Source organism: Rhipicephalus microplus, chromosome 5 (assembly GCF_043290135.1).
Source record: "Rhipicephalus microplus isolate Deutch F79 chromosome 5, USDA_Rmic, whole genome shotgun sequence".
NCBI classification, from domain to species: Eukaryota; Metazoa; Arthropoda; class Arachnida; order Ixodida; family Ixodidae; genus Rhipicephalus; species Rhipicephalus microplus.
In genome coordinates this window covers 155,164,807-155,187,403 of record NC_134704.1, presented here as the reverse complement: position 1 = coordinate 155,187,403, position 22,597 = coordinate 155,164,807, and the positions used below count along the sequence as shown (strand labels likewise).

Sequence of the window (22,597 nt, the reverse complement as noted above, 5' to 3'; positions counted from 1 at the left end):
TTGTTCTGTTTTCATATCTCTTTTTTGTCTCTGACCTTAATCTCAGGTTTCAGACGATGTCTCAGACCATGTATTCAAGCGTGGTATAAACATCCAGAACAAGTACATTGAAACCTTAGTTGATGTAGCTGCATATGCAACATTACACGTGAAGCAGTCTGGGAATAAAAAAAAAAACTGAAGAAGTAGAAGTTTAGAAAAGATGAACATAATATAAACAAAAATATATAAATACTGTAAACGAAATAAACAATGACGGACGACACCCGCCATTCGTAGTTTAATGGTGCTGTATTTTGACTTAGGACCACTACCCTATTTTAGTGCAGCTTAAGGTGGACATGCGGATTGAGTTCTTCGTTGTCAAGATTTGATAGCAGCATGTTGTCTTGACGGGTGTTAAATTTCGAGGAGGGCGAAGATTGAACCTTTCTTGTCATGTTAGTTCTGCAGCCTTGGCGGAGAAGTAGATAAAGGAAGCTGTTTTGAGCCATGAAAAGCTTCTGCAGTTGGAATCCGTAAAGTTGGCTCAGAGTCTACAGGCGCGAGAACAACTTGTACTTCGATCTACGCCAGTTTCACAATTATCGCAAGAGACTGCTACAAAGAAAGTGAGCGAGTTCATAAACACAATTGAACAGCAATGACAGTTGACAGAATAGTCACTTAATAAAAATTCCATTGATACACTGAACAGAAATTAATCACACAACAAATGGTGGAGCAGGATATTTTCGAAGAAAGTGCCAAAAGCCATCAAGAATGAATGCGTCCTAATGAATACGCATAGCTAAAAAATAAGTGGTTATCAGATGATGATAAATCCTAAAACTTGCGTAGTGATTTTGACGCCACCGCGAAAAAGTGGTATGACTGGCAGCTTATTGACAAGACACCATTATGTTGGAAGCAATGCATACCGAGCTTCCCTGCTGCATTTGAAGAAAGTGCTACGCAAATACGAGATCAGCGCAAATCTTAATCTCCCCTAGAAAATTGCTGAAGTGTCATCTGCTACACCTGTCTAGGACTGTCCAAGGCCTAGTGATGCAGGCGTTACATAAAACGATTAGAAAAAAAGTGGCGTTGACATCTTCAAGGACCCGAGAACAGTTTCTGCATTGAATGAAACATTTGTTCTCGAGAGTAGACAACAAACAAAGTGGGCTAGCATGGGATAGAAGGCCTCTCTGTAATAGACATGACGGGTGCAAGATTAACGCTTGCTAACAACTCAGTGTGTGCACGTATGCACAGACATCCCATGTGAATGTGTCAGTTTCAAAATGAACAGCGTGTAATTACCTACAACTCTCTGCATGACTCAGCTCTGCACAATTTCCATTCCCAACCTAACAAGAAAGATACTAATCACATCAATAGCAGCCACGAGATCATGTATTTGACATTGTTGTGCCTGCTCTGTAAAATTGGTAAAACTGATAGAGTCTAAATAAAGGCACTGTTGCGTACTGGAACCTGTACGTTCATCATTAACAGAGAGCGTTTTCATGGTGCTAAAGCTATCCGAGTACAAGAAAATGATGGCTCTGTGAGCTCACGTAACGTGTGGGCGTTCCTAGTCAGTGAATTCTAAGGTCATTCTATCATTCGCAGTGCGTTAGCAATGTCAAACGTCACATAAGACTTTCTGTTATATCATCTTGACGGTTCAAGCTTAGCCGTTATTGCAATAAAAAGGTGCTCGTTAAAATCTAAACACCAAGGAAGAGCACCTATCCAACACCTTACCCATTGGAAGTCGAAAACTGGTTGCGAAGAATATCAGATAATATGTCAAAAGGAAAAAAAAAAAGACATGGCTCAAAAACCACACCGCCAATAGATTTACGAATGAACGGATGTATCCGCTGTGCCCTTTAGATCGGGCGGTGGATCTCGCCACCTAGCCTTAATTAGCCGATTAGCAATAGCGCACCATCGGCCGAGAGAACAATAAACTACGGCGATAGCACGGGAAGGATGTGCTATTTGCTGGATGTTTTGGGTCGCTCGCAACTTCAGTGCGCCTGTGAAAAGTTAGATTCTTTTGTTTTGCCCGTTTCAAAGCTGGTTGCAACTCTGACGAGAAAGGCAACTTCATCCCAAAGTGCTCATGATTTGCCGAGCAAAGGAACCTAGGCGCAGGAACTGGTACTTATCGAAAATCTGAAATCACTTCCATTATTGATCCTCAAGTCGTCCTTTAGCAACGTGTCCTTATCCTTGGGTGGCGTTTGTCGTATAGGACGAGGTGGTTACACACTAATTCAATCAGCATTTTCACTAAGTGCATGTTACTTCACAGTGACAAGACGAGCAAGTCGTACTTGGCCGCCATTTACATTAATTCCTCAGGTAGTGCTCCCGTTGAGAGCCGATTCGACGGCAGACGTCGCTAAAATTGGCACGAGAGTGATCAGCCCGAACAGGGCCATTTCGGCGGATCTCCCCACCACCAAATTGAATTTAGTGCGCTTTCGACGGCCGGGTTTCTCAATGTACGCGAGCCATAAAGGAGTGGACGGTGCCACAGAACCCGCCGAAACATGACATTGCGTGACTAAAAAATGCTCCGCATTTAAAAGCGTTAGGCTTATATGAAACGCTGGTGCTCGCGATGATGGAAGCCCCCTGTACACTCCTACATAAATCAACATCAAAGCATGGCGCCTAACTGCTATTGACATTAACCCGACCTGACGGCTGTATCACAGGAGTACATACGTATTGTTCATAAAAGTGGATAACCAGCACTAGTGATTCTACAAGAGATTGACACGCGTCGAAAAGTTGTTACTTTAGCTAAATCTGATTGTTTATTTTATATATTCTGCACATACCACCCAGTAGCATGAAAACAAACTTCGTTTTTTTAATAAATGCACAGTTTAGGAGGAAAAAAATATGGAACGTATTTTGTACAGAGAGACAAGAGTCGTCCTTCGTCATTTTCGAAAGGTAATGTCGATATAAAAACAAAAATGTTTGTTTGATGAAGGTGTTTTTTCGAGCAAATGTGCGCGTAACGAATACTGAAGCAGCATTGTTTAAAGCTTGTATGTCAAAGCAAATTGTTTCTGGAAAATGTCTGAACAGGTGACATTTTTAAAAGTTGCTTGAACTCTGATTTTTTTCTCCTAAGCTATACCAGCTAAAATTTCATACCTTAGTGACCTATTAAAGCATAATGTTTACTATATTTTTTCTCAGAACCATTTCCGTACCTCAAACACATAGTTTTACAAATAGCTCAAACATACAAATTCGTCGACAGTAAAGGCTATTGAAAAATTAATATTTAAAATTATCTTTGATATTTCCTAAAATCTCGTAAAACGTTCCTCACAGATGATATAAAAAAGAATAATAAAAAAACATATTGCATTATTTTGTTTGAGCGAAAATCTTACGGGTGGAAGTTCAAGCTTTTTGAGCATGGACTTAGGCGACAAACGCAGGAAAAATCGGCCTAAAAAAGTGAGCTTGAGCTTCTGAGTCGTTTGAGCAAGACCATACTTACATAGAAGTAGCAGATTTAGCACATTGAAAACTAAATTCCTGTAAAGGCGCATTTATGGTGCACTTTGATAAGCTTTAATGCTAGATGAGCACAACATAACGACGCACCCTAAGGCAATCCGTACACATTGCAGACAACGCGACAAATTAAAATGCTAAAACACCAGCATAGGACCACGGAAGATAGTATAGTACATGAACATTTGGAATCACCCCCTCCCCTGTACCCTCCTAAGCTGAGGAATGCATTGAACAAAAGCCACGGTGTGCTCAAAAGGCTACATTTTTTTCAGATGGCTTACAGGAGTGCTTGACAATAACAAAACATGACCGTAAGTTGTGTCATTAAGTGAAGTTGACCAAATGCACCAAAAACACATTTCTCAACGCATAAAAAAATATTACCTAAATTAATATTGAAGTAACGAATGGTCTCTAGAGAATCTCTATTTGCATAGAGCATTTTGAAATTCATCATTCTTATGGTCTTCTACACCTTAATTTCAGATGCCGGCTTATTCAATCCCATGTTTGCCGCTCTTAGGTGGGAGAGTGAGGTTTCCTGCTTTGCTTGGCTTTATTAAGATATGTTTCATTAAAGTTACAGATTTCTTACTATTTACTATATTTAAAACCGTGTGATATTATACACCGCGTACAAGAGGGGGTGCCCACAAAATTGTTAAGCAGGTGACCGAGGAAGGAAACGCTAAATCATGTTCAGGTTAAGGAGACGGTAGCAGCGTTACTAAATCTCAATAGTCGTTATGCTTCGGCGGTTCCTCTCGCGAGTCTATTCCTCTATAAGCATACTGAACGAAAATGTCAAAAGCAGATGACTGTAATAACTGCCTCGTGTAACCGAGGTGAGCAACTGAGGTCCAAATAACTTGGGGGTCTCAAGCCTCGACTTAAACGGCCAATTGAGGGACTTCAAAAGGACACACTTAAAGGGGTCATTCCTGTTCACCAATTATAATTCTCCTGCGTAAGTATGGTCCTGTTGAAACGACTCAGAACCTGAAGCCCACTTTTTTAGTCCGATTTCTCATGCGTTTGTCGCCCAAGTGCATGCTCAAAAAGCAGGTATTCCCACCCGTAATATTGTCGCTGCAAAGAAAACAATGCAATATGTTTTTAATGTTTTTTTATTATCTGTGGGGTATGATTCAAGAGATTTTAAGAAAAATTAAAGATGGGTTTTTTAAGTAATGATGTTTTATTAGGCTTTCCTGTCGGCAAACTTGAAAGTTTGAGGCCATTTATAAAAATAAGTGTTTGAAGTACAGCAACGGTATTGAAAGGAAATATTGCAAACAATACGTTACAATAGGTCACCAAGTCACGGGACAGTAACTTGGATTCGCTCGCAGGATTTCAAGCTGGACGGTTGTGTCCTCGCGATCTCCGACGCCAGCGTAGCTCCCGCCGACTGGTTCGCCCTCCGCGGTCTCCTGACGCCGTGCAGCTCTCGCATTGTGGCGCCCCGCCCTTGGACTGCTTCGACCGGATCCCCACTTTCCTATCTTCTTCTTTTTTCCGTCACTTGCCTGTCTATTTCTTCATCTATTTTCCTTCTATTCTTTTTATCCCTCTTTCCCCCACCCCTATAAAGCACTGCGCCGTGTCGCCTGAAGGCAGACAGAAAATAGGTGCCTTTTTCCTCTTCCTTACAACCACTACAACCACAGTAGCTTGCTTAACTTAGGAGAGAAAAATCTAAAATCAAGCAACTTTCAAAAAATGTCACCTGTTCAGACATTTTTTCAGAAAGAGTTTGCTTTGGCATGCAAGCTTCAAGCAATTCTGCTTCACTCTTCATTGCGTGTGTATTTACAGAAAAAAAATCGCCTTGATCTTGCTAATACTTGTGTTGTTATATTGTCGTTAATTTTCGAAAATGACAAGGAATGAAACTGGTTCCTCTGTACAAAACAAGTTCAAATTTTTCTCTTCCTAAGCTATGCAGGTAATAAAATAGTGAAGTTCACTTTCAGGCTATTAGGTAGTATGTGCACAAAATATAAAATATACAATCAAATCTAAAATACCAACTTTCCGACCCATGTCGATCTCTCGTGGAATCGTCTTACTGAACCACAATTAACGTTTCACCAAATAAGAAAAAACCTAAAAAATGCCAGGCCTGCGCAGAAGGCGCAACCAATCACAGCGAAAGTGTAAAAAGCGGACTTTCAGAGCCTTTCTAATCTCTCTTTAGGTGAATTCCAGAAGCACACTTGCTAGGTACGCACTACGCCATGAATATTCATAAGTTTTGCATAGCAGGCCAGCATTCACTATGCTACCCTTCGTCAATTTTCTGAGAAATGGGGTATCCGCTAAACACTCATAAGAAATTTTGTGTTGCATTCAGTGGCTTACAACGATGAAGAATTACGGCTGAATTGGGTATGTGCCACAGCCCAATAGGTGATGAAGAACAACATTTGGTCATTTGTTGGATTAATGCCTTACGCGACTCCCGTTGTGTAACCCTTGATGGTTCCTTTGCTGCTCTGAAATGCTTATTACTCATATTAACGGGACTCTGTTCCCGACATCAAGGCTGTCTAAGGCAGGATTGCGAACAAGTCCAAGTACCGGCGTGGCTCCGCGGAACAATATTGCGATAGCACACAGTGTACCTGAATTGGAAACTCACTATATCGCCAAATGTATTTGGTGTCCTTCACTTGAGTGTTTCTTTTTTATTTTGCACGATACCGTTTACGGACACCGGTGGCGGTGGCAGTGGACAACTACAACAGTGCGCGTGACCCGTGTTGTGATTTCATAACAGCTTTCACAGTAAAAATAGTTCCAAAACCTGGCGTGGCTCTATGGTAAATACTTGACTGCCACGCAGAATGCTGGGGTTTGAATACTGCCGAGACCCTGGCATTTATGGCTCGGTCACACTGAGCATTCGGGCCGTATAAAGTGCACCAAACCTGATTCGGGGGCGACGGGATTTGCCGAAAGGGCGCTCTCCGTGCCGATCGGTCTCGAACTGATTTTTAAGGCGTCTGGCGCCGAATCTGTCGCCGCGAACTAATAAGAGTGCTATGTGAAGGAGTTTCGAACAACGGCGACCAAGCCCTACTAACTTCTCACGTGGCAGTGCACGTAACGTAACGTGGTAACCAACGAGAGTTTAACCCATTCGGTGACTACTTAACGTTCCTATTTGGTAGAAGAGGTGGCCGAGCTTGTTGCCGTGACCGAGCTTGTCGGCGTCTTGCAGAGCAAAACAAACCCACCAATGCTGCTGGCTTCAGCAAATTTTTGTGCTGTTCATGCATTACAAGACAGCGACTTGCCAGCAAAGTATGCAGTACTGATTCTTCTTGCTTTCTGCGTACGAAAATCATTAAAGGCTATAGACCACCGGATAGCGTAGCGGTGTTTGCGAGCCGCGACAACAACCGGGTGACAGCGCATTCAAACAGCATTAGCCCCGTCTTAAATGACACATTCGGCGGTCCGCGGCGCGTGGAGTGCGTAGGACGCTGTGTTTCGGTGGCAGGAGAATTTCGCTCGATATATGAAATGGATGCCTCAGGGTGAACTAGGGGTTATTTTTCGCATTCGTCGAGTCAACACTGCCATTGTCTGCTTTTTCTTAGAGCTCACGCGTTAAAATTGCCTGTTCTCGCAGTTCTTCGGTAGATATTAAGTGTCAATAACCTGTTGCACATGGTCGCATACCTGTGGCACATTCGCGCTCGCGAGTATGTGCCACACATCTCGCGGAAATGGTCTTACGGCTTACGCCACGGGATTGTAACAACATTCATCTCATGAGCAGCGAGTCATATTTGTCAAACTGTTATGGGTTAGCGTACTGGATAGATAGATAGATAGATAGATAGACAGATAGATAGATAGATAGATAGACAGATAGATAAATAGATAGATAGATAGATAAATAGATAGATAGATAGATAAATAGATAGATAGATAGATAAATAGAAAGATAGATAGATAGATAGATAGATAGATAGATAGATAAATAGACAGATAAATAGATAGATAGATAGATAGTTACATAGATAGATAGATAGATAGATAGATCCCTAACGCGCCTGCAGTACGCAAAGAAATACTTCAGGTTTAAATGCAACCCAAAATGGTTTCACACACTTGGGAGACTTAGCAGTCGAGCCCAGGGCATCTCGCTTCAGGACGATAGATATCGTGTTGCCAAGAAACTACGCCGCCAGCGTACTTTCGGATAGTTGTTTAGACTGCGCTTATATATCTTATAATCCTTCTCCATATACCTAGCACTCTTGGTTAGGCGGGCTGGTTTGGTCTGATACGAGCTAAGAGCAGAGGTACTGCATTATGACACCAACGAGCAATGGCGTAGAGCACTTCGGCATTTTCAGCACTACAGCACCTCGATGCGAAATTCGAACGGACGCTCGCATCAAGGTGCCCTACCATCGCCACCTAGGTGGTGTTGGCCCTACTAGGCTCAGTGAAACGTTGTTTCCGCAATTAGCTTCGATGTTTCTGAAGGCATATTCAGACGTCTTATATCAGAGGCTGTGATTGCGAAGCGCTATACGCGCTGCTTTGACTCGGCGAGGACACGGTAATGTACTTTGTATATCGTGCTGCACTAGTGTGTGCAGCTTCCAAACACACCAACGGTGCTTGACCACCATGTACTGATAGGAGAGTGATGGCAACGAGTACGAGAACTTCAGCATTAAGCACCACCGAAAAACAACAGTGTGTACCTGGGAATGCCGTGCAAGCCAGTTTAGCGCAGCCAGAGAAATACAAGGAGAGGCAGGGGGGGGGGGGGGGCTCTTGCACGTGCACTACTTTAGCTGATAACTCAGCCTCCTTCGCTTCCGAAGTTGAGCGCATATAGTGGGTTTGCTGGTGGTATTCCACCACTTGCATTTCAAAGGTGACGTTTGGCAGTGACATTATCTTCAGTTAGACTGGCTCTGAATCGGCTTTTGAAGTGTACATATATGAGGTTGTTGTCTTTATATTAAGTTAAAATCTAGCAGTGATGTTTTTCCGCAAATTCTTTCTGTACGTTTATGATTACCTTGCTGTAAATGCAGGTGACGACGGCATTCCTATTTCCCACACAGTTTCAAGCTGTGGTGCGTGAGATGCGTCGCTCAGGAAGAAGGTTACCAACTCTCCACAGAATTGGCACTGGCGGCAGCGTTGTCCCGGCATCCGTAGCAGAAGCAGCCTATGAAACATTCAGTGGTCTCGAGCAACTCTTTAATCTATATGGTATGACGGAGTCTTGTGGTGCTGTGACGGCTCATCCGAAGTCCGCCGAATGTCGAAACAGCACGGGTGTTGGAATACCTGCGACCGGAGTCAGTGTAAAGGTAGATCACACCAAACTCATGTTGCCGTTCTGAGTAGCGCTTCCACCCGATTTGTAGATATTTGCTATATCATTATATTTAGAGATGGTGTAAAACTGGACATCTTAAAGGAGTTATCAAAAGTTTTCCCGAAAATTTTCAACTACTTCTGTGTTCGAAATTCTCGTCATGTATTCTAGACAATACATCGACCTTGTTTCATCGCCCGGGTTCATTCAAAAGTTTAAAAACACAATTTCCATCCTTAGCTTACTTTCTTTTCAACAGTACAGCGGAAGTCAAAATTACTCAGATAATGAAAAGCCCATGTTGTTAAAAAAAAAAACAGCGACGCAGCAGTATTTTCCCAGCCACCACTGATCGTGTTCTTAGCATCGTACAATTTTCATTGGAAAACCTAAAAGACGGTAATTCCTCTTTTATAAGCAGTACTGCACAGTTTGACGCTGCGCACAACTAGCATGGAGGAGAGAAACTCAGTCAAAACACAGCGTGAAACAGAACTAACCACCATCAGTGAGAAAAAAAAAAACAGGGTCACTTCACTAAGCGAGTGAAGGTATTCGAGAAGGCCATGCAGAATGCCCATGTGATGCAGCCCTGACGTTCTTCAAAGCAGAGCGAAGCAGATCATTTACGATGTTGCACAGTATACAATACGGGATCCAGTAACTGGTCGCTATGTTGCCATACATTATTAAATCCTGTTAGAGCAAAAGAATGCTAACGCTCTGTTTGTGACTTGTCTCATGACGTCACACTGACGTCAAATGTTTGCGCTTCTGGCACCTGGCGGTGCCGCATGGTCGCTGAGTAGCCCAGGAAAACAGCGATTTTAAATTGGCCAAAACATATAGAATGAATATTGCACCGAATTATTGGGGAAATGGCGTGTGAGATTCGTATTGATGCAAGGAAAGTCATAAGCGACCCACCCCATATTGTTGTCACGAAAGCTTTTTATATTTAAAAAAAATGATACATTTCATACAACCAGCTTTTTCTACGCGAGAAACAATTTACGAGAGCCAGAAAAATTGAGCACCGTCATCAATATCAGCCACGGTACGAGCACGTCTGTTTGCGTTGAAGAAGTGCTTTGCAAGAAGTGCCATGTATTACACCTGTCAATTCTTTCACTCTGAAAATACTCCATTTACTGCAGTATAATACAGCTGATCGTGAAGTAGTTTTTGAGAAAGTAGTGTTGTTTACTAAAATTGAAGGTACATGAAATTGTCACAACATTCAGTGCCTATTTACCAAGCCCAAGTGGTAAGTTTGAAGTTAGGAGGCTCATTACCATAAAAGTAGACAATTACTGCTACTAGTTGCGGGAAAGAAAGAATACAAAATCATGAGCTTACTGCCACGAACATTAAAATCTTGCAACTTTGGTTGCTAGTGCAAGTAAATCATATGTTTGCACTCTTTTGCAGCTTACTGAAATTTGCAGTGTGTACTTCCTTCTAAAGTTGATTCTCTTTGAAAACGAGAGAATCAAATATGAATGTTGCACGTTACAGCACTGTCCTGTTATGCTAAAGGTGCATGAATTGCTTCATGTGATTGGCTTGGTAAATGAAATGCGGAATCATGTGCTCAGATTACAACATTCATCTGGGCGCATTAACATGAATTGCATCGGCATGTTTTCGATGTCCGGTGAGGTGTAGGTGGTACGCCGTGCATGAGATAATTTCGTGACGACATCATATTGAACAAGGCTGATACATGTGCATGAATGAGTTGAAAACTGTAAAATACGCATGCACTGTGCGCTAGCTGTGCAGCATGACCAGCAAATTAAACATTCTCTTCAAACAAAATATTTGATAAGGAAAGCGAGTTGATTCCGACTAGGAATATGGTAACGCTATACGGCTCCGTTTCTTTCAATATTATCTTGTTGCTAACATTTTATGCACTATTGGTCAATTTTACTTCATTTGTTTATGGCCTATCTATCAAATTTTTTTAAAATTCCTAATTCCTTATTCACAGTGCAAGGCAGCCACCCGGACGCTAGCCTGAATAACCTCCCTGCCTTTCCTGTTTTTGCTTTCTCGGACACCTCCGCCACCACCAAAGCAGAAATGCCAGTAAAGGTGTTTAGATGTTGTTGTCATCTAGTTTTGTTTATATCTAGGGTTTTGGCTTGATGTTGTAGGCATTTTGTTACGTTAGCACCTCTATGGACCCTCTAAGCTAAGTTTTGCTGTTTGCGTCACCGTCAGTCGACATCGTATGTCTCCACCATCACGCCCCGCATGTTCATAAGTCCAAATTAATACAAAAGCCAGGAAGAAAAATAATTTGGAAAGTATTTTCCGACGTGCGTATCTGAACAGGTGACCGCTCGCTCCACAGCACACAGCGTTGGCCACTGTACCGGCGAGCTTTTTATATAAAATTTCTACCACTGTCACTTTGCCTATCTTAGTAGCAACATCAGCGTACTCTCAGCTTTTCCAGTGACATGGCGCGAAGGACGCCCTAAGCGTAAAGCCCTGATATTTGAAAGTAGCGACACTTTCCTCCACGTGCGCCTTTTCTCCTCAATTCTGCGCGGATTTTTACCCTTCACTGGCTGGAGTGGCGCGCAGATCCCGCCAATCATCCACTGGTTCGCTGTAGCCCCATTGAATCAGGGCGTGAGCTCTGTTTATTCAGCTGCTTTGACGTGATAAACGAGGTTTTGTCAATTAAAAAACCCCACCTGGATGAAAGGAGGCTTCAGACACAACAACAACAACATCATCATCATCATCATCATCATCATCATCATAATCATCATCATCATAATCATCATCATCATCATCATCAGCCTGACTACGTCCACTGCAGGACAAAGGCCTCTCCCATGTTCCGCCAGTTAACCCGGTCCTGTGCTTGCTGCTGCCAATTTATACCCGCAAACTTCTTAATCTCATCTCCCCACCTAACCTTCTGTCTCCCCCTAACCCACTTGCCTTCTCTTGGAATTCAGTCAGTTACCTATAAAGACCAGCGGTTATTCTGTCTACGCGCTACATGCCCGGCCCATGTCCATTTCTTCTTCTTGATTTCAGCTATGATATCCTTAACCCCCGTTTGTTCCCTAATCCACTCTGCTCTCTTCTTGTCTCTTGAGGTAACACCTACCAATTTTCTTTCCATTGCTCGCTGCGTCATCCTCAATTTAAGCTGAACCGTTTTTGTAAGTCTCCAGGTTTCTGCTCCGTAGCTAAGCACTGGCAAGATACAGCTGTTATATACCTTCCTCTTGAAGAATATTGGCAATCTACCTGTCTTAATTTGAGAGTGCTTGCCAAATGTGCTCCACCTTATTCTTATTTTTCTAGTTACTTCAATCTCGTGGTTCGGCTCCGCGGTTATTACCTGCCCTAAGTAGACATAGTCTTTTACATCTTGAAGTGCACTATTACCTATCTCGAAGCGCTGCTCTTTTCCGAGGTTGTTGTACATTGCTTTCGTTTTCTGCAGATTCATATTGAGACCCACATTTTTGCTCTCCTTGTCTGACTCCGTAATCATGAGTTGCAATTCGTCCCGTGAGTTACTCAGCAATGCAATGTCATCGGCGAAGCGCAGGTTACTTAGGTACTCTCCATTAACTCTTATCCCTAACTGTTCCCATTCTAGGCTTCTGAAAACCTCTTCAGGCACAACATAATGGATGATATAATTTTTAAGCGGTTCATCAAATCAAAGTGGAAGCATTTTGGAAAAAATTGAGTACCGACTATAGCGGCTTAGCGGTTTACCCTGTCTACGCTTCTGCTGTCCGTAACGCGGAGACATGTTAGGTGCTATAGGGTGACCGCATAAGGTTTACACGGATTTTTGTTTCATTTATTGCGAGCATGACGAGCTCAAAGAAGCTAGCCTACAAAGAATATAGTATGTACTTGATAAATTTTGTAAAACAAGTGGACCTTACGCCCTTTTATACCAACACCAACGCGAAATATTCATGTAGTGTTACCAGAAAGCCGGAGTACCAAAAAGCCACAATGTTGGCAAAACGACAATGTGCGTGCCTGCACTCCATCTCGGCGGAATGACGAGATATTATATTCAATTACCTCTGCAACATGACTCACCACCACAAAAGAAAAAAAGTGGCAGCATATCCACGGAGTGAATGATGAACAGTGGGGCGAAGCATTCGTCCGTCCATTCGTTCTTGCTTCCGTCCCTCCATGCATCCGTCTGTGTGACCGTTCGTGCTTGCATCTGTTCGTGCGTACACACGTCCATCTATGCGTCCGTCCTTGCGTTCATCCATGCATCCGCACCTGCGTCCGTCCATGCGCCCATTTGTTGATGCAGCCATCCATGCGTCCGTCCATGCATCTGTCTGTGTGTCCGTTCGTTCATCTATTGAACACTCCAAGTACCACCATCTTGCATCTTTTTATCATATATTCCCCATATAGAAGCACCACCATCCAGCGGACATTCCAAAGACTAAACAAAAGCTGGCACACGCTCACTTTCTTACCGCTTGCACTTCGTGTATACTTTTCACCTTTAACCACCTCGAGTTCATGGTATATACTAGTTCACTGTATTCATGGCGCGGCGGCCCAATGCTCGCTAAACATTTCTAAAACTAAGAAGGTTACGCCCAGCGAGTAAAACGTAGGACCCCTTTCTTGTCAGATAGTGCTCAATGTACATGCCAATGACTGCTAACGGGGAATGAGAGACAGGAGAATTCGGCTGTTACTTTCTTACGGCTTGCGCTTCGTATCTACTTCCCACCTTTAACCACCTATGTAATATTTATTAGTTCACTGCATTCATGGCACTGCGGCTCAACGCTCGCTAAACCTTTCTAAAAACAAGAAAGTAACGCAAATCGAGTATAACGTAGCAACCCTTTCTTGTCAGATAGTGCTCATTGTACATGCCAATCGCTCCTAATGGGGAATGAGAGACAGGAGAATTTTGCTATTAGTTAATGCGCACGCTGTGAATTTTTTATTGTTCAATAACGCACAGGAGAAATCTCCCACTGGCACCTCCTTGCAGGTCAAAACGTAAGACTGGTTACACTCTACGTCTACGACTACTACGAGGGATGAACAGGTGCCGCTTTAAGGAGTTTCGCCCCTAAAAGAAGACTGGTCATAGAAAATTTTGTAGTTGTATGGTACCTCATAATTACAGTTCAGACATACACAAGCGCACGCGCACGCTGCGGCATACATACAAACAAAAACACGTGTGCACACTCAAGCTGAAGCTAGCACGCAAATACAGAGAAACACAAACAAGACGCACACGCGGGCACATATTGTCACGCGCTAGGAGCTTGAAGGAACGCACATGGAGACTTGACTGTCAAAAGCTCAGACATGAAGAAGGAGGCCTCCGCTGGCACGGGGTGCTCGTCTCCATTTTCTTTGTTCTCTGGCAGAGAACTGGCTCACTGTTCACTGGCACAGAACACCAGGTGGCATTACTCCTCCTTCCAAGAGACTATTGACCTGATTCTCAAACAAAAGTGTGCACAGCATTGGGTCAGAGTAGGCAACATAAACAAACATTAAACAAACTACCACACGAGCGCTAATGCGTCCTGGGCCGGGCAATCGGAAATAAATGGCATTCATTGTTCACGTAAAGAGTTTACTGGCACACGAAAAAAATTCGCATCACCGCGTAAAGTATGGATTTAGGCGGAGGACGTGTATAGTTTCTGGGTGTGCTAACCTGTGCTGAGATGATGGTGAGCCTCCTCCTGGAACCACTTTGTAGTTGACGTCGCTCACACGTCTGAGTACTTTGTCAGGTTCAAAGTACTTCCTCAAGGGTTTCTCACTCAGACCTCGCCATCAATTGGATGTCCAAACCCAAACTTGGTCACCAGGTTCATAATTAACTTCTCAATAGTGGACGTTATACCACCATGCATCTGCACACTGCTAAATTCTGATGTGCATACGAGCCAGTTGATGCGCTTGCTCAGCGCGCTGAATGTACCTATTGAGGTCGGGGGCTAATTGGTCGAGATTGTCTATGTCTTTATACGGAATAATGGCGGCTAGCATAGTTCCGACATCTCGACCATAAACGAGCCAAAATGACGTGAAGCGTGTAGTTCTCTGCGTTGCAGTGTTGTACAAAAATGTTAGGTACGGCAGGATGTGGTCCCACGTTTTGTGCTGCACATCCACGCACATGGAGATCATGTCGGCTAGCGTTTTGTTTAGCCGGTCCGTTAAACCATTAGTTTGAGATTTATATGCAGTGGTCTTTTGATGGGTTGTGTAACTCAACCTGAAGATATCATCCAAGAGCTTCACTGTGAATGATGTCCCTCGATCAGTGATGACATATGACGAGGCGCCATGCCGAAACACAATCTGATGTTTAAAGAAACTGGCCACTTCAGATGCGGTCCCTCGAGGCAGTGCCTTCGTCTCAGCGTAACGCGTCAAGTAATCAGTTGCGACAATAATTCACTAGTTTTCAGAAAAGACAAAGGAAACAGGCCTAGGAGGTTCATTCCCACATGATCAAATGGTGTACGCGGTGGATCGATCGGTTGTAGATGGCCTGCAGGCTTTAAAGGTGGTGTCTTGCGACGCTGGCATTCACGGCATTCCTTCTCGTATCGTTTGACACAGGCAGGCATTTTAGGCCAGGGATTGTCGCACCCGATTCATAGTTCTCGAGTAGCCCAGATGGCCGGATGTGGGCTCGTCGTGGCATGCTAATAAGACGTCATCGTGGAGGGCTTCAGGCACGAGAAGATGAGATCTGTCACCAGCACCGGCGTTCCTTTTTGTGTAAGATGCCATTTTATAGGCGAAATGATGGCAACTTTCACGACATCGAACGAAGAATGGGCATGGTGCCACCTTCTAAGGGATCTATGATCAGTCTTAGATTAGTGTTATTTCGTTGATGAGACATCAGATCAGGCCACTGACAGTTGCCACATAGGTACCGTCTTCTTCTGCGCTTGTGCTGGCAGAGTGAAGGGGTGCTCGTGACAGCGTGTCGGCATATTCATGCTTTTTGCCTGACTTGTACACGATGGTGACATCAAATTCCTGTAGGCACAGACTCCATCGTGCTAATCGTGCTGAAGGGTCTCGTAGATTGGTCAACCAGCAAAAAGCATCAATATCATTCACCACTTTAAATGGTCTTCCATAGAGATATGGCCTAAACTTTGTAATTGCCCAAATGACCTCGAGACATTCTTTCTCTGATGCAGAATAGAGAGATTCTGCGTGAGAGAGTGTGCGACTTGCGTAGGCTAATAACCCTTTAATGCCGTCTTGTCTTTGTAAAAAAATAGCCCCAAGACCAATATTGCTGGCATCAGTGCGTACTTTTGTGTCAGCATCTTCATCGGAGTGACTGAGCAGGGGAGGGGGGGGAGAGAGCCGGTGCTGTAGTTCCGCAAAGGCAGTCTGTTGTTCTTCAGCCCAGACAAATGGTGTTTCATCATGCGTGAGGCGTAACAGTGGCTCCGCAATGTTGGAGAAATTTTCAATCAAGCGCTGGTAACACGCGCACAGACCCAAAAATTGTCGAATACTTTTTTTGTCAGTTCGAGCTGGAAAAGCGGCGACAGCAGCACTCTTGTCAGGATCAGGCCGAACACCAACGGTGCTCACGACGTGACCGAGAAACTTTATTTCTTCGTAGCCGAACTGACATTCCTGAAGCTTAAGTGTGAGATCGGCCGATATAATGGCTTCGAGCACATTCCGAATACGACGATGATGCTCGCGAAACGTTTCTGAGAACACAACGACATCATCGAGGTAGACGAGACAGCTTTTCCACTTGAGGTCTGCCAGGACGGTGTCCATCATTTGCTGTATTGCGGCTGGAGCAGAACAGAGGCTGAAAGAGAGCACTTTGAATTCATAAAGGCCATCCAGAGTTACAAAAGCGGCCTTTTCCCGGTCATGTTCGTCGCCTCTATTTGCCGATAACCACTCTTTAAGTCGACGGACCAAAAATACTTCGCGCCTCGCAACCTGTCCAGAGAATCATCGACTGTGGGCAATGGGTATATGTCTTTCTTTGTGACATTGTTCAACTTCCTGTAGTCTACACAAAAGCGAAGCGTGCCATTTTCCTTTTTCACAAGAATGACTGGTGATGACCAAGGGCTGCTTGAAGGCTGTATCACGCCATCCTGAAGCATTTTCTCAACCTGCGCTTGAATCGCGTGCCGTTTGGTTGGCGAAACACGATAAGGCTGCTGCCGTATGGGATGCGCGTCGTTGTAGGTATAATACGGTGTTTCGTTATCAATGTTTGACGTATCTTCAAAGAACGTGCAAAGCATGTGTGGAATTTCAGCAACAGCTCGCTCAAACGCTGATTGTTCGCTTCAGAAAGCGTTGGATTGATGTCGACGCTGTGAAAAGGCGCTTCAGCAGTGCCGATGGCCTCGGAAGCAAAACACTTGGTGACATAGGCGACTGGGTCGGCGTAGACGCTGACAGTTCCAGGGAAAAAGTGCTAATGCTCGTAGCTTAAGTTTGGGACAAGAATGCCGCAGTGATCATCACGAAGGTCAACACGGCTTCTCTCTACGCAGACACCCTGAGATAGCAGATGTGAGTAATTGCTTTCCACGACTGCTTCACCGTGCATCAATCACTCCGTCCCATGCCACCAGAACCACAACAGTTGCACGAGATGGTAACCTGGCAGCGTCGTCAATGACGCCAAGAGACACTCGGGAGTGGCTGGGGTACGCGTAAGCTATTGTGGCGTTTGTTGTCGCGAAAGTGACTAGACGTCATCGAATGACAATTAGAACCATGCCCTCTCAGAAAATCCATGCCAATGATCAGGTCTCGAGAACACTGCCGGCAAACGCTCAAGCTGGCAACAAACGTACAACCGCAGACTTGCAATCTTGCCGTACATGTACCAGTGGCGTGACAATATGCCCGCTAGTTGTACGACTTGGCGTTCCGTTCCAAAACGACGTTACTTCCTTCAGAAGGGCGGTCAGTTTTTCGCTAATTATGGAATAGTCTGCACTAGTGTCCACTAAAGCGTATATTTCGTGATTAGAAATGCCACCCATCACCTCCACCAATTAACACGCGCTAGGAGCTCGAATAAAGGTACAAGAAGACACGACTGTCAAAATCTCAGACACGGAGAAAGACGTCTCCTCCACCTGTACGGGTAGCTCGTCTTCGGCATCTTCGTTATCTGGCACAGAACTGGCTCACTGTTCACGAGCACAATATATATGCAAAAATACATGCCTGAGCACATGCACATGCACATGCACACACACACGCACACACACACACGCGCGCGCACACACACACACACACACACACACACACACATTCACCACTACAATTTAAGACCTAAGTTAGCTTACTTAAGTTAGGTAAACTAACAAGTAACACATGTTAGCTTACCAGTTGCATATATTGAAAACACAAGAAAAAACACAAGAAAGCTTTGCCAGGAAGAAGGAAGAAGGACGAGAACCGACTCAACCAGACTGAAGGCTCCGTCACCGAAGAAACAGCGGCATCAGCATTCATAATTCTGGAATCGCACGAAGAATATGCATGTCGGTTGGGCCACCTCTCTTCTTCAACAATGTCGGAGCTCTAGCGATTTTCCTAGCCATAAGTTTTATTAAATTGTCAACGACACCAAGAAAACGGGTGGTAATTACAGACTCTCTGGCAGCACTGGCATGTGTGGAAAGTGCCACTTGAAGACACATTGATGTGCGTATAGTATACGCTATGCTAAAAAAGCTCTCAGAAGTTACGAAGTCGAATCATCGAGTGGCATTTCAGTGGGTCCCCAGTCACTGCGGAATTAAGGGAAATGAAATTGCAGATTAATTGGCGAAAACCGCTCATAATTCTACGCAAACGTGTTTCATTCCAGTATCTCAATATGATGCAAATAGAATTTTAAGAACAACAAACGTGAATTCTGCCTGTTCACCTGGTTCACAGACAAAACAAAAAATTGATCCTATATTCTGTTGATCCAAATCTTGAATACCAATCAGACCGTGACCTCCCGTGACATATCGACACACTCATTCATCGCCTACGACTCGGAACTGCTTACACCAAGCACTTCCTACTTCGTATTCATCGTGCAACATCGTCAGCATGTTCATGCGGCCACATCGATGAGGATATCTGTCATCTCTTGCTCGACTGTTCGAAACACGACACACACCGAAGGCGACTAGAACAAGAACTGCATAGGTTAGATCCTGAGCGACCATTCAGTTTGAATAAAATACTAGGTCTATGGCCATCCAAAACAAACGGCAAAGCAATGAAGTTGCTGCAACCGTTCTTCGAAGAAACGAAGATTGGTGACGAATACTGAGCGGACAAAATTTATAAGTTAGCGTGTTGTCTACGTTTATATTCTGCCCATATAGGAGAACTTTTGCTCTCACCCATGTAGGACTGTATATATGTAAATATTCTATTGTTTTTTTATTTTTTTGTACCAATTAGGTGGAAAGGGGTAGCCGTCGCCAAGTAATGGTGACAAAAGTTGCTTCATTTATTTTCTATTTCAATAAAAAAAGGAAGAAGGAAGCAGCAAAAGGGAGAAGGCAGGGAGGTTAACCAGAAAGACATCCGGTTGGTTACCCTACACTGGGGGATTATGGAAAAGGACAAGAAAGACAAGAGAAAAAAAGGAGAGACTAACAGTAACTTCACTGCAGCGTGTTGAACTCCAACGCATGTAAGAGGCGTTCACTTAACCCCCGTCTTTCTCAGGAAACACAGCAGGCCTTTCACTGCCTTGTGGGCGGTCGAAGGATGTGGACGTTGCTGTAGTACACCGGCATAGAAAGAGGCCGCTCATCCAGACGCCACATTGCATTGGCAAGTACTTGTCTGTCTGAGGCAAATCGAGGACAGTGGCACAGCAGCTGTTCGATATTTTCATCGGTGTCGCAAACATTGCATTCCGTACTGTCAATAATTCCGATTGACGTGGTATAAGCTTTCGTGAAAGCTACTCCCAGCCAAAGGCGATAGGGAAGCGAAGCTTCACGTCGATGTAGGCCGGGTAGAGGCCAAAGTTGTAGTGAAGGTTTAAGCTCGTGCAGTCTTGTACGTCGTATGCTGTGTGTGTTCCACTCAGTCAGTGTGAGACTGCAAGCCAGTTGACGAATCTGACTCGCCACGTCCGCTTTTGGATGCGGAATCGGAGCACTGTTTGCTTCTTCATGTGACGTGCAAACAGCATGATCTGCAGAATCATTTCCGCTTTACCACAATGCCCAGGTAACCACTGAAAGACGATGTCGTGGTCTTTTCGTATTAAGAGGTGGTGAAGTTTCACGGTTTGGTAGGTCAACTGGTCATGGCATTCGCGTTGGAGAACTGACAGCAGGCACTGTAAGGCTGGTTTTGAGTCAGAAAACACGGCCCGTTTACTTGGTCTTTTTTCAGAATTGGCGAGTTCCAGTGCACTGCGCAGAGCATCGAGTCCTGCCGTCGTTGACGTTGTCACATGTGAAGTCTTAAAACACCAAGTTACCCCTTGTGATGGTATATCCACTGCTCCGCCTGAACTAGACGGCGTAGTTGAGCCATTCGTATAAATTTGCACGTGGTTACTGTAGTTTTGTTCCAGTAGGAATAGACTCAGTTGTTTCAGGGCATGTGTCAGTAAGTCCAATTTTTTTCCGCATTCCTGGAATCATTGAGTGAACTCGCGGCCGGCTCAGGCTCCAAGGAGGAAGCAGTGGCTTTTATGCAGGTGCGTACGCCTCAGTAAACAATGAACGATGCTTGTAGACAGTAGTGCCGTATGTCGTGCGGGGCCTTTCAGCAGCGAGGCTCGCCAGGCTCGAGAAGGGGTCCTGGCATAATGCCTGAGGTTCATGCGCATTGACTCGGTAATAATACGTGTCTTTATCGAGTGATCTTAAGCGATGGCAACGGTTTCAGTCGTTGAAGCACTGCGGGGTAATCCAAGGCATATATTAAGTGCTTTGGCTTTAATGCTCTGAATTGCGCGCAGGTTGGTCTTGCCGGGGAAAGATATTGCAGGTAAGCTGTACCGTAAGAATCCGAAAAACAGCACTCTGTATAGTTGTAGCGTCGATGGTATGTGCACTCCCCAATTCTTTTCTGCAAGGAATTTGAACAAGTGAAATGTTGCGATCAGCCGCTTTTTCACATAACGTGTGGAGTTCACGACAGGTGTCTGTCTTCGTCAGCGCACAAATAAAACAGCATAGCGTAATGACTCACTCAGAAAAAAAATGGCAGATCCCACGTACAGTGGGAATCGGTGATATGCAAACAACAAATGAGAAATGTTGATATGTTACTTTAAAATCAGCACAACCTTACTAGGTGGAGGTAAATTATGCCGTACATGACTTTAGTGTCATGATTACTATGTTTGGATGTGTTGTTTACCTTCGCCATCTATTCTAGTCAAGTCATACCAAATTTCGTATATGTGGAGCTAGCGAAATGGCCGCGAGCGCGCTATGAGCGTGGTATGTTGTCATGTTCTTACATGGCACACGTGGCAGGATTATAATGTTTGCACCAGTCATATATTTCGTCATCCATTGACCTCATGTAACACGAAATTCTGTATATGTGGAGCTAGCAAAATGGCCGCGAGCACATCATGGAGGGCCCAATATATTTTAATGTAGCGTTGAGGCGCGCGAACGTTGGGCACAGCTACACTACCTTAGCGAAACGCGATCACTTATAGTCTGACGCCAGGCGCGATTCAGCCTCTGTCAGTGGGGCCTGACGGCAACCAGCGCCAAATGCGACATGCTGCATTGCACACCGATGCGTTACCCAGACAATACTGCATCTCCATCTATCATTTTGTGACTGAACGACGCCGGATGCAATGAAACGTACATGCGTCGAAGCAACACAGCGCTGCGCGAAGCTGCCATTGTATGGCAGGACTGGCGCCTGGCATGGCAACGCAGGCGTGACGCGACGAAATGAACGCTGGTGGGCACGCGCACCGCATCACGCGGAAATGTATTGGCGTCTTGACTGTGGTATATAGTCATGTTATCAAATGAGACGCATCTCATGATTATCATGTTTGCACCAGTTACATACCTTCGTCATCCATTAGGGTCGCGATGCTGAGTTTGGTACATGTAAAGCTTGCGAATTGGCCACGAGCGCTTGTCCTCTCTTTATTTCTGTTGATTCGTGCGCTTGAACTGACAGTTATACCACACATCTCATCTTTATTATCTCTGCACCAGTATCATATCTTCGTCATTCATTCACGTCCCGTAATACCAAATTTGGTATAATTGAAGTTAGCGAAATGGCCGCCAGTGCATGATGAGTGAGACATTTATTCATCTTATTAAATGACACACATCTCATGATTATCATGTTTGCGCCAGTCACATACCTTCATTATCCATTCACTTACCGTAATATCAAATTCGGTATATGCGACGCAAGCTAAACGGCCGCGAGCACATCATGAGCGTGGAACGTAAACATGTTGTTAGATGACACGCATGTCATGATTTTTATGTTAGGGTCTGTTGCTTGTGTTCACCATGCAATCATGTCCTACCATACCAGTTTTACAACGCACCACGTGAACAAATTCACTGCAAAAGCTGCAGGACCATGAAATAAAAATGAAGACATGATGACATAGATTTCATGATTTTCATGTTA

The 22,597-nt window shown here is 44.3% G+C and overlaps 1 protein-coding gene across 8 annotated transcripts in view; it reads left to right on the top strand.

The window, feature by feature from the left end:
* Nucleotides 1–22,597, top strand: part of LOC119182165 (luciferin 4-monooxygenase) — a 168,863-nt gene that overhangs the window by 89,261 nt on the left and 57,005 nt on the right. For 7 of the 8 annotated variants that reach the window (XM_075896095.1, XM_075896094.1, XM_075896096.1 and 4 more), the window contains one exon: nucleotides 8,613–8,894. The exons of the other annotated variant lie outside the window; for it this stretch is intronic. In XM_075896095.1, the coding sequence (XP_075752210.1) occupies nucleotides 8,613–8,894 (282 nt within the window). The remainder of the gene's footprint in view (nucleotides 1–8,612; nucleotides 8,895–22,597) is intronic. 8 annotated transcript variants of the gene reach the window in all.